Raw genomic sequence first — 12043 nt, forward strand, 5'->3', positions numbered from 1 at the left:
CTTTATACTTATCTGCTAAAGGGTTTGTTTCTAGGAGGCTGTTCCAGCATACCTACAGTGGAAGCCAAAGCTTTGTTTAACTATTTCTTAAGATGTTCAAGAAGGTTCTCTGCAAAAAATTTGGTCACAACATAAGATTAAGAATTGGTAACTTAACCTCTCAGATCCCTGTTTAATTATCTGAAATGTTAGAAATAATAACAGTAAATAACCATGCTGTCATTTAACTATCTACTCGTCAACAAATGTGTTGTCTTTTGTGCAAGTGCTTTAAATGCATTGTCTCATCAAGTCCTCACTGGATCATTATGTAGGCATGGCGTACTGTTATAGAGGTGGAGTCATTAGCCCAGTTTATAGATGAGAGAAAGGGCTTCAAAGAGCTTGAGTATTTTCCCCAGGCATGAATCCAGCTCTTTCTGACTCCAGAACTTGAACTTTTAAGCTCTAATCAATGTGCCTGCTAGGACTATTTTTAGGAGTAGAAACTAGTGAAAACCATACAAAATAATCTGTGAATATAGAGCTGTAGTGACCCTGTGCCATGGAAATACTTAGAAGGATGCAAATAGTTATCAGGAAAGCACTCAGGATTCCTAGAAGTAACTATTTTTCTTTGCCATGGTTATGTGGAAGTGCTTTAGTCATGATGCTGAAAGTATGATTTTTAGACCTAAATTCTTGCTAATTGTTATGATGAGTTTAGAGATGGGCTTTTTGATTAGGAGTATTTTTACATATGTGGAGTTAGAGATTAAGAGAGCAGGGGAAGTGGGCGAAGAAAAGGCCCTTTATAGTGAGAGAATCAGAAGAGAAAGCACTAAGTTAAGCAGCAGCATTTTTACACTGTGGTCAAAAGGCTCTGCCCACTTGTCTGACACTGGAGTAATATTATTAATAATAATAATAACAATAATAGTAAACACTAACTTTTATTAAGCATTTAGCTTAATACACTGAGTGCTCCAAGCATTGTGCTGAACTTTTATTTTTTAATTTATTTCTCACAAAATTCTGTGAGGCAGGTAATACTCTGGTCCCTATATAACTGGTGGAATTATGGACTGTTATTGAAGTTAAATATCTTGTCCAAGGTTACATAAATAGCACACATGGAGCTGGGATTTGAACTCAATGACGTGAATTTTGAATCATTCTCTTACCTCTCATGACTGTGCTTTTCTGTCTGTAAAAGGAAGTTCTTGCCCCTTCTAGACATATTCTATGAATTTATTTGATCAACATTTTAGCTTTATTGGTACTGGGACAATTTTCAATGTGTCCAACACTCTTGGGTTGGATATCATCACAGAGTCAGGAGAAAGGGAGCAGGAGAAAAGTTTCAGTGCTCTTCAGCAAGGGCTGCAAGGGGTCCTGCTTAAAGTCTATATGACATCACAGTCTTGTTCAACAAACTCCAGACTGCTAGAACCTGTAGAAAATTGAAAAGGATTAAGTAGGGACAGATAAAATGAAGACTTTTAACAGATTTTAAGCTCATGGGATTTGTTATCTCAGATATAGTATAGCTTCTACTGACATAAAACTTTCTTAAAAAATTAAATTAGGTACATTTATTAATATCCTAATGGAAACAAGAGACACTCACTGTTCTGAAGGGTATTCTTAATCTTTTGTGGGTCCTCCTGCCCTCTGCCCTCCTTATTTTCAGAGTTCTGAGGAACATGGTCAAAGTCTGACCTGAGACATTAGGGGATGTGACAAAAGATGTGCTTTCACTGCACGAGAGTATATAGGTATTTAGAGGCTCTTGACATACTATCAAAAATTTTAATTGTAATACAGACTACACTTATGTGGATAAAGAAACATATATGTAGGGCTTCCCTGGTGGTGCAGTGGTTAAGAATCCACGTGCCAACACAGGGGACACGGGTTCGAGCCCTGGTCCGGGAAGATCCTACATGCCGCGGAGCAACTAAGCCCGCAAGCCGCAACTACTGAAGCCCGCATGCCCGGAGCCCGTGCTCTGCAACAAGAGGAGCCACCACAATGAGAAGCCCACGCACTACAACGAAGAGTAGCCCCCACTCGCTGCAACTAGAGAAAGCCCATGTGCAGCAACAAAGACCCAACACAGCCAAAAATAAATAAAAATAAAATAAATTAAAAGAAAAAGAAACATATATGTAGATTTGCAAAGAGGAGTAACTGGATTCTTTTCTCAGCAATACTTTGCAAATAATAGATCTTAAATACACAACACATGTTGGCAAAATAAATAACAGTTGTTTGCTGTTTCTTCAATGATCATATTGTAATGTCAACGGGAGATTGTCACCCTGAGTGTGAGAATTTCTAGCTACAAACTGTTGCATGTGTAGCAAATAGGGATCTGCACAAAATAGATTTTAAAAATCACTAAATATATGTAAAGGAGTAGCCAACTAAATATTCCATGTATAATTTCTTCTCCTTTATTTTAAAGGGAATATTTATGGAACCCACATATCTGTTTATTTTTTTGGCTGCAGTGCACAGCTTGCAGGATCTTACTTGCCAGACCAGGGATCGAACCTAGGCCCTGGCAGTGAAAGCCCTGAGTCCTAACCACTAGACCGCCAGGGAATTCCCTCAAAACCACATATCTTGAATCTGTATTTTTTGGTACTGTTCTCATTTTTCATAAAATTCACTAGAGGTCATTCATGAAATATAAATTAAATTATATCATTATAGGTAATTTCAAATATGTAAAAGTATAATTCACAATAAGTTGTTTGTCAAACAATACATTTTAGCTTTGTAAATATGACCATGGTTGGTATAATACATATCAATCTTCATTTGAAGTTTGCAAAGATAGCCCAACTGTTAAAAATCTGGTATACCAGATTTAATGTGGTATACCACATTAAGAAATTAAAGGAGGAAAAACTGATCATCTGATAGATGCTGAAAAAGCATTAAATAAAATTCAACATTGATTAGTGATTAAAAATTACTGTTAAGAAACTAGGCAGAAAAAGAACATTATTAACTTGATGAAAGGTAATTTTCAAAAAATAAACTTATTGGTGAAATTTTATAAAGCATTTCTATTAAAGTGAAGAAAAGTGTTAAGGAATCCCTCAATCTTTGCTTCTTTTTGCCTTTGTCCTGGAGGTTCTGCCAGAGAAATAAGAGGAGAAAAAGGGTATCATCATTCATTTGGTGAGGGGGAAGGACCAAAGAAGGATTTCTAGAGAATGGAGGACCAGAAGACACACTGTGGGTTTCACCTTCAAGCTGTGTCACAGGTTTTCTGGACACCTGCCCGCAGCTGCCTTCCCTTTAACTCTGCTTTCTCTTCTGCTTCTTAAGCTCCTGTCCCTCCCCACACCTAATATCCAACCCATCACCCAGCCAGCAGTCCTGCTTGTGGCTGGCTTCTCCTTTCAGCAGCTCAGGGAAAACTCCGAGGGCCGAGAACTGCCTCTTCCCGAGACGCCGTCCCTCACTGTGGATCCTGAGCAGCTCAGCTCCATGCACCTGCAGACCTGGCCTCTTTCTCTCTTCCATCTCAGCAAGGGCTTAGGATCAGAATTTGCTTCCTCTTTAAGCTTTATCTTTAGCTATTAAAAACAGATGAACTTGCAATTTTTGCTTCCTTTACCCTACTTGGGATGTCACTTTTCGATATCTGGCATCTTTCCTGTGGCTGATGGTAGGATGAAGTTCTCCAGTGATGGTATCTGCCTCTCAGACTCATCTGTGGAATGAGTTTAAGTGTTTTTCATCACTCTCTGGCTTGGGTCTCAATAATAGCACTGTCTTGAAGTATTGTTTTGGTCTTGGTTTCCTCCATAGTCCAAAAACATGGTGAACACACACACTCTCTACTTAGTCCACAAAATGCATATTGGGGCTTGGGACGTCTTTTCATTTACTTCTATGTTTGGACAGATACACAAGGATTGATTATATCTTCTACAAACGTCACAATTTTCCTCTGACCTTTATTTATTCCTACATAGGAACCAAATGGATTAAATTTTTATTTCCTCCTTTGAAATTTATGCTTCTAAAGCATGAGGAGTTTTAACCAGGAAAATACTTTAAGGCCAGTGGGACACTGAATTAGCAAAGAAGACTAACAGAGAAGGTTTCTTTATTATTGGAAACTCAACGCTGGTTATTTGACGTTTATAATGTGCATCCTGCCTGCTTCCAGAAAGATCTGAGATGGCATACAATAAAGCAGGCAGGCAGAAGGGAAAGCAGGCAAGCAGGGATTCTGTGTGGCAGTGTGGGACAGGCAAATTCAGCTGCAGCAACTTAATGGCACCTTTGGCTTACAAAGGCCCTGTAGTTTATACACTGAGTACTTGTCCTAGTACTTGGGAAAGGCCACCCCAGTGATAGGCTAGCTAGATATCTATAGAAGAACAACTTTTTCCTCAGCCCAGAGTTCTCATATGTGTATTGCTGTATGTGCTTTGTATCCTGTCCTTCTTTTTAGTAAATATTTTGTCTCTCTAGCTATAGAAGTTGTACCTACAGCAAGGCTGTTCACATGGAACTGAGCTATTATAACACAAGTCAGTGGGATTCTCCTCGTGTGCTTTAGGGAAGGAAAGGACAGTTGGAGCATTAGTATTGTTGGTATGTCACGTTACTCTGTCCCTTGACAGTATTTCCCCATGGCTCCTAAAATCAGGGGCCAATAATTCTACTGGTACCTGTTGCAGAAGGTCATCTTTTTGAATGCGTCCCTGAGCTCTGGGCTCCGGAAGGCATATATGAAGGGGTCAATGACGGCATTACACATGATCAACACACCGTTCACCTGGAAGAGGGACATGTAGCAGGCACAGTAGGGGTCAGCCGGGCAGAATGTCATCAAGAGGACATGAAGGACAAAGGGTGCCCAACAGAAAATGAAGACCCCGAGCAGAACAGTCAGTGTGACAGCCCCTCTCATGTTGGCTCTGGGAAGTGTGGAGGTCCTCCTGGCGTGGGAGCGGGCCAGCAGGAACATGTGCAGGTAGAGGCAGAGGATGAAGGCCAGCATCAGTGGGAACAGCGCTGTGAAGGCGATCACCGTGGGGACGTGATGGGAAAAGGTCACGATGGTGATACCGCTGCCCATACAGCACGTCCAGATGACCATCAGGATGACAAGGGCACGGCGTGGGGTCACGATGCGGTGGTACCTCAGAGCGTGGAAGATTGTGATGTAGCGGTCAGCGGCGATCACAGACAGGCTGCAAATGGAGCCAAGGAGGGAGAGGATGAACAGGGAGTCCACCACGTCATCTGCTGTGGTTTCAAAACTGCCTTGAGGCTTGAGGTAACCCATGTTTCTGAACATGATCAGGATGTTTTCCAAGATCTTGTACAGGCTGCCCAGCATATCGGAAATAGCCAAGCTGCAGATGAAAAAGTACATGGGTGACTGAAGATTCTTATTCTTGATCACAGTCAGAAGGACCATCAGATTCTCCAGAACCCCAACAATGGATATTGTGAAAAATATCTCTTCTGGTAAAACCACAGGAGGACAGTCTGAATTATTTCTTGCTGTACTGTTGATGCTTTCATACAGGTTGATAATGTGTTTCATCTCTCCTGCGCGTGGTTAAGACAGGGATGTTACTGGGACTTGACAGAAAACTTGATTGATTCTTCAGAATCTTTTCTTCTTTGTAGTTCTTGCTGAAGATTTGAGGTAAAAACCACACAGCCACCTAAAAAAGTGTATGTAGGAATATCAGTTGCAAAATAGATCACAAAATAAAAACAAGCCATGTTAGCTTTGAGGAAGCTCTATTGCCTCTGCAAAATATAATGGTGAAATATTTAAATAAAACAATTTACTGGACCCTCATCTTTTAAAAAATCTTTCCTAAATATATTTTTATTTGTAATTGAGGTATAGTTGATTTACAATGTTTTGTTAGTTTCAGGTGTACAGCAAAATGATTCAATTATGTATATGTGTGTGTATATATATATTATTTTTCAGATTCTTTTGTTTATTTTATATATAGTAACGTATACCTGTTAATCCCAAACTCCTTTTATTCCTCTCCGCTTTCCCCTTTGGTCACCATAAGTTTCTTTTCTATGTCTGTGAGCCTGTTTCTGTTTTGTAAGTTCATTTATATCATGTTTTTAGATTCCACATATAAATGATATCATATTTGTCTTCCTCTGTCTGACTTCACTTTGTATGATAATCTCTAGTTCCATCCACATTGCCGCAAATGACATTATTTCATTCTTTTTTATGGCTGAGTAATATTCCATTGTATATATATACCACATCCTTTTTATCCATTCATCTATTGATGGACACTTAGGTTGCTTCCATGTCTTGGCTATTATAAATAGTGCTGCTATGAATATTGGGGTGCATGTATCTTTTTGAATGAGAGCTTTCATCTTTTCCAGATATATGCGCAGGAGTGGGACTGCTGGATCATATGGCAACTCTATTTTTAGTTTTTTAAGGAACCTCCATACTGTTCTCCATAGTGGCTGCACCAATTCCCACCAACAGTGTAGGAGGGTTCCCTCTCCTCCACACCCTCTCCAGCATTTATTATTTGTAGACTTTTTTTTTTATTTTTTTAAATTTATTTATTTATTTTTGGCTGTGTTGGGTCTTCGTTTCTGTGCGAGGGCTTTCTCTAGTTGTGGCGAGCGGGGGCCACTCTTCATCGCGGTACGTGGGCCACTCACTGTCGCGGCCTCTCTTGTTGTGGAGCACAGGCTCCAGACGCGCAGGCTCAGTAGTTGTGGCTCACGGGCCTCGTTGCTCCGCAGCATGTGGGATCTTCCCAGACCAGGGCTCGAACCCGTGTCCCCTGCGTTGGCAGGCAGATTCTCAACCACTACGCCACCAGGGAAGTCTGGTAGACTTTTTAATGATGGCCATTCTGACTGGTGTGAGGTGATACCTCATTGTAGTTTTGGTTTGCATTTCTCTAATAATTAGTGACGATGAACACTTTTTCATGTGCCTGTTGGCCATCTGTATGTCTCCTTTGGAGAAGTATCTATTTAGGCCTTCTGCCTACTTTTTGATTCAGTTGTTTGGGGTTTTTTTGCTATTTAGTTGTATGAACTGTTCGGTTTTTTTTTTTTTTCTTTTTTTTTTTTGGCTGCGTTGGGTCTTCGTTGCTGCACGTGGGCTTTCTCTAGTTGTGGCGAGCGGGGGCTACTCTTCACTGTGGTGCGCAGGCTTCTCATTGCAGTGGCTTCTCTTATTACAGAGCATGGTCTCTAGGGCGCGAGGGCTTCAGTAGTTGTGGTACACGGGCTTAGTTGCTCCGTGGCATGTGGGATCTTCCCAGACCAGGGCTTAAACCTGTGTCTCCTTCATTGGCAGGCAGATTCTTAACCACTGCGCCACCAGGGAAGCCCTGTTCGTATATTTTTGAAATTAAGCCCTTGTTGGTCATATTGTTTGCAAGTATTTTCTCCCATTCTCTAGGTTGTCTTTTCATTTCGTTTATGGTTTCCTTTGCTGTGCAAAAGCTTGTAAGTTTAATTAGGTCCCATTTGTTTATTTTTGCTTTTATTTCTTTTGCCTTAGGAGACTGGTCTAAGAAAGCATTGCTACAATTTATGTCAGACAATGTTTTGCCTATGTTCTCTTCTAGGAGTTTTATGGTGTCATGTCTTATATTTAAGTCTTTAAGCCTTTTTGAGTTTATTTTAGCATATGGTGTGAAGATGTGTTCTAACTTCATTGATTTACATGCAGCTGTCCAGCTTTTCCAACACCACTTGCTGAAGAGACTGTCTTTTCTCCACTGTTTTCTTGCCTCCTTTGTCAAAGATTAATTGACTGTAGGTGTGCGGGTTTATTTCTGGGCTCTCTATTCTGTTCCATGGATTCATATATCTGTTTTTGTGCCAATACCACATTTTTGATTACTGTAGCTTTATAGTATTGTCTGAAGTCTGGGAGCGTTATGCCTTAAGCTTTGTTCTTTTTCCTCAGGGTTGCTTTGGCAATTCTGTGTCTTTTGGGGTTCCATATAAATTTTAGGAATATTTCTCTAGTTCAGTGAAAAATGTCATGGGTAATTTGATAGGGATCGCATTAAATCTGTAGATTGCTTTGGGTAGTATGGCCGTTTTAACAATACTAATTCTTCCAATTCAGGAGCATGGGATATCTTTCTATTTCTTTGAATCATCTTTAGTTTCCTTTATCAATGTTTTATAGTTCTCAGCTTGTAAGTCTTTCACCTCCTTGGTCAGGTTTAGTCCTAGGTATTTTATTTTATTTTATTTTATTTTGGACACATATTTAAAAGGGATTTTTAAAAGTTTCTCTTTCTGATATTTCATTGTTAGTGTAAAGAAATGCAACAGATTTCTGTTTGTTAATCTTGTATCCTGCTACCTTGCTGAATTCACTTATCAGTTCTAATAGTTTTTGTGTGGAGTATTTAAGGTTTTCTTTACAGAGTGTCATGTCATCTGCATATAATGACAATTTTACCTCTTCCCTTCCAATTTGGATATTTTTAATTTCTTTTTCTTGTCTAATTGTTGTGGCTAGGATTTCCAATACTATGTTGAATAGGAGTGGTGAGAGTGAGCATCTTTGTCTTGTTCCATAATTTGGTGGGAAGGCTTTCAGCTTTTCACCATTGAGTATTATGTTGGCTGTGGGTTTGTCATAAATAGCTTTTATTATGTTGAGGTATGTACCCTCTATACCCACTTTGGCAAGAGTTTTTCTCATGAATGGATGTGAATTTTATCAAATGCCTTTTCTGCATCTATTGAGATGATCATGTGGTTTTTGTCTTTTGTTGATGTGATGTATCACATTAATTGATTTGTGTGTGTTGAGCCATCCTTGTGACCCTTGGGATGAATCCAACTTGATTGTGGTGTATGATCCTTTTTATGTGTTGTTGGATTTGGTTTGCTAATATTTTGTTGAAGATTTTTGCATCTGTATTCATCAAAGATATTGGCTTGTAATTTTCTTTTTTGGTAGTCTCTTTGTCTGGTTTTGGTATCAGGGTGATGGTGGCTTCATAGAATGACTTTGGGAGGGTGCCCTCCTCTTCAGTCTTTTGGAAGAGTTTGACAAGGATCAGTATAAGTTCTTCTTTGTTTGTTTGGTAGGCTTCCCCAGTGAAGCCATCTGGTTCTGGACTTTTGTTTACAGGGAGTTTTTTTTTTTAATTACAGATTTTATTTCACTTCTAGTTATTGGTCTGTTCAAATTATCTATTTCTTGATTCAGTTTTGGTGGGCTGTATGTTTCTAGAAACTTGTCCATTTCTTCTAGGTTGTCCAATTTGTTGGCATATAACTGTTCACAGTATTTTTTTTTTTGTATTTCTGCCATATTTGTTGTTATTTCTCCTCTTTCATTTGTTATCTTGTTTATTTGGGTCCACTCTTTTCTTCGTGGTGAGCCTGGCCAGAGGCTTGTCAATTTTGTTTATCTTTTCAAAAAACCACCTCTTGGTTTTATTGATCTTTTCTGTTTTTTTGATCTCTGTTTTATTTATTTCCTCTCCAATATTTATTATTTCATTTCTTCTGCTGACTTTGGGTTTTGTTTGTTCTTCTTTTTCTAATTCTTTTAGGTGGTCATTTAAGTTGTTTATTTTAGATTTTTATTGTTTTTGAGGAAGGCCTGTATTGCTATGAAGTTCCCTCTTAGGACGGCTTTTGCCGCGTCCCATAGATTTGGTATGGTTGTGTTTCCATTATCATTTGTCTCAAGGTATTTTTTTATTTCCTCTTTGATTTCATCATTGACCCATTGGTTTTTTGGTAGCATGTTGTTTAGTCTCCATGTAATTTTTTTCCCTCATTTCTCTTTCTGTGGTTGATTTCTAGTTTCATGCTGTTGTGGTCAGAAAAGATGCTTGAAACCATTTCTAGCCTCTTAAATTTGTGGAGGCTTTTTTGTGTCCTAGTATGTCATCTATCCTAGAGAATGTTCCATGTGCACTTGAAAAGAATGTGTATTATGGTTGTTTATTGTTTTCGTTTTTGTTTTTTGGATGTAGTGTCCTGAAGATGTCAATTAAGTCTAACTGTTCTATTGTATCCTTTAGGATCTCTGTTGCCTTATTGATTTTCTGACTGGAAGATCTGTCCATTGATGTCAGTGGGGTGTTAAAATCTCCTACTATTATTGTATTCCCATCAGTTCCTCCCTTTGTCTGTTAGTATTTTATGTATTTAAGTGCTTCTATATTGGGTGTATATATGTTAATGAGTGTAATATCCTCTTCTTGTACTGATCCTTTTCTTATTATATAGTTGGACCCTCATCTTAACTGCTCTGTGAAAATATATGTAGTGGAATTTTGAGTCTAGAGATAAAGATTATCCTGTGTCTCTCCCCTTTCCCTCCTTATCTTTCTCCTGAATCCAATTGCATGTAAAGTGGGTTAGAACAAGTAAAGAAATAAAGATTCAGAACAGGAAAGCACATGGTCACCCTTCCTCAACTTGGAGGTGGTGGTGGGTTCCATGAATTGACAGGATGTTTAGGTCCTTTCTTTCCACTGCTTGTCTTTCTGGGTCACTGCCTCACCCTACAGCTTATGGAAAAGGCAAAGAAGTTGATGTACTATTCCCATAGTTGATGGTGTAATATGTGTTTTCACTTCTGTTTCAAAGGGAGAACTCACAGATTTCAGTTCCATATTTTAGGGTAAAAATATATTTGATTTGATAATACTGTTTATAAATTTGTTTTCTAATTTGGTGGAGCCATAGACTACTATGGATGCTCAAATACTATTAAGAAACTACCCCAGGGCTTCCCTGGTGGCACAGTGGTTAAGAATCCGCCCGCCAATGCAGGGGACACGGGTTCGAGCCCTGGTCTGGGCAGATCCCACATGCCATGGAGCAACTAAGCCTGTGCACCACAACTACTGAAGCCTGCGCGCCATGCTCCACAATAAGAGAAGCCACTGCAATGAGAAGCCTGCACACCACAACGAAGACCCAACGCAGCCAAAAATAAAAATAAATAAAATAAATTTATAAAAAAAAAAAAAAAGAAACTACCCCAGTTTAACATTCAATATAAGAGGTAAAGTTAAATTATTCTTCATAATAGGAGAATATAATGGGTGTTTTAAAAGTTTTGGCTATTTCTTTAAAAAAAGGAACGTGTTTGTAAACATTAAAAGCAAAACAACATTAACTATTTTTAAGATCTTTAGTAGAAAATGAAAACAATCAGTTTGTGCTCTTTATCACCTAACAAAATATTATAACTTCATTTTTCAGATTCTATGGGAAAAAAGTACCAAATGGGTGATTCTTTTCCAAATTAATACTGGAACTCTTACATTCCTTGAGACAGCAACCATCTTTGCTTTTTCCACTTGTCTCTGAAAATGCCTTTTAGACCACTGAGGTCTGGACTTCAGTGAGCAGTGAATCATGGCTTCCATGCCACTGCCAGGGAGGGTGGTGCTCCCCAGAGTGCTTTCAGTCGGTGAAAACAATTGCTAAAATGACTGCCAAACAAAGAATTTTAGAAAATGACACCAAAAATTATTATCCCACAATAAAGAGAGAATCAATGTATTCTTAAACCAGCAGGTGTTTTGGTTTTGATTGTGTTTTTTCTTTTTCTTTTTGCTTCCTGCTGACTCTGGCCTTGCTATGAGTGTGAGGTTGTCAACTGATTAGCTCTTGTGCACACCCCCAAGGAGGTCACACTCAGTGTGGAGCTTGACGGTGGCCAAATCTTGGTTTGTAGAGTGATCTTTTACATTTCAGTCCTTCTTATATTATTTTTCACCTCCGGGATTAATTCCTTGCCTGAAGACCAAGCTCTTTGATCTTGAGCATCGGTAACCAGGGTCTAGAAGGCTCCATCTCTGTCTATGGTGTTGCCCTGGGAGGCATTGAGGGGGAAGGGGCATGATGGAGGAGGACCAGAATCTGACCCAGCAACAACTTTTGTTCACTCATTTGGCTTGAGGGGTAGGTTTTGGGCACAAAGCAGAGAATTGGGAGCAACAATAATCACATAAGGACCACAGGGAAAAGCAAAACCGACTTCTGGTTTTGGGCTGGGTCTCGA

At 39.2% G+C, this 12043-nt stretch overlaps 1 protein-coding gene across 1 annotated transcript; it reads right to left on the reverse strand.

Annotated features, from left to right (window-relative positions):
- Nucleotides 1-4672: 4672 nt before the first annotated feature.
- On the reverse strand, nt 4673-5566 carry MC2R (melanocortin 2 receptor). The gene has a single exon (XM_061170063.1). The coding sequence runs from the start codon at nt 5564-5566 to the stop codon at nt 4673-4675; it is 894 nt and encodes a 297-aa protein (XP_061026046.1).
- Between the last annotated feature and the right edge of the window lie 6477 nt (nt 5567-12043).

This window comes from Eubalaena glacialis, chromosome 15 (genome assembly GCF_028564815.1).
Source record: "Eubalaena glacialis isolate mEubGla1 chromosome 15, mEubGla1.1.hap2.+ XY, whole genome shotgun sequence".
Classification (NCBI taxonomy): Eukaryota; Metazoa; Chordata; class Mammalia; order Artiodactyla; family Balaenidae; genus Eubalaena; species Eubalaena glacialis.

Coding starts and splice junctions, on each gene's coding strand:
- MC2R (XM_061170063.1), bottom strand. CDS start 5,566: ATGAAACACATTATCAACCTGTATGAAAGCATCAACAGTACAGCAAGA.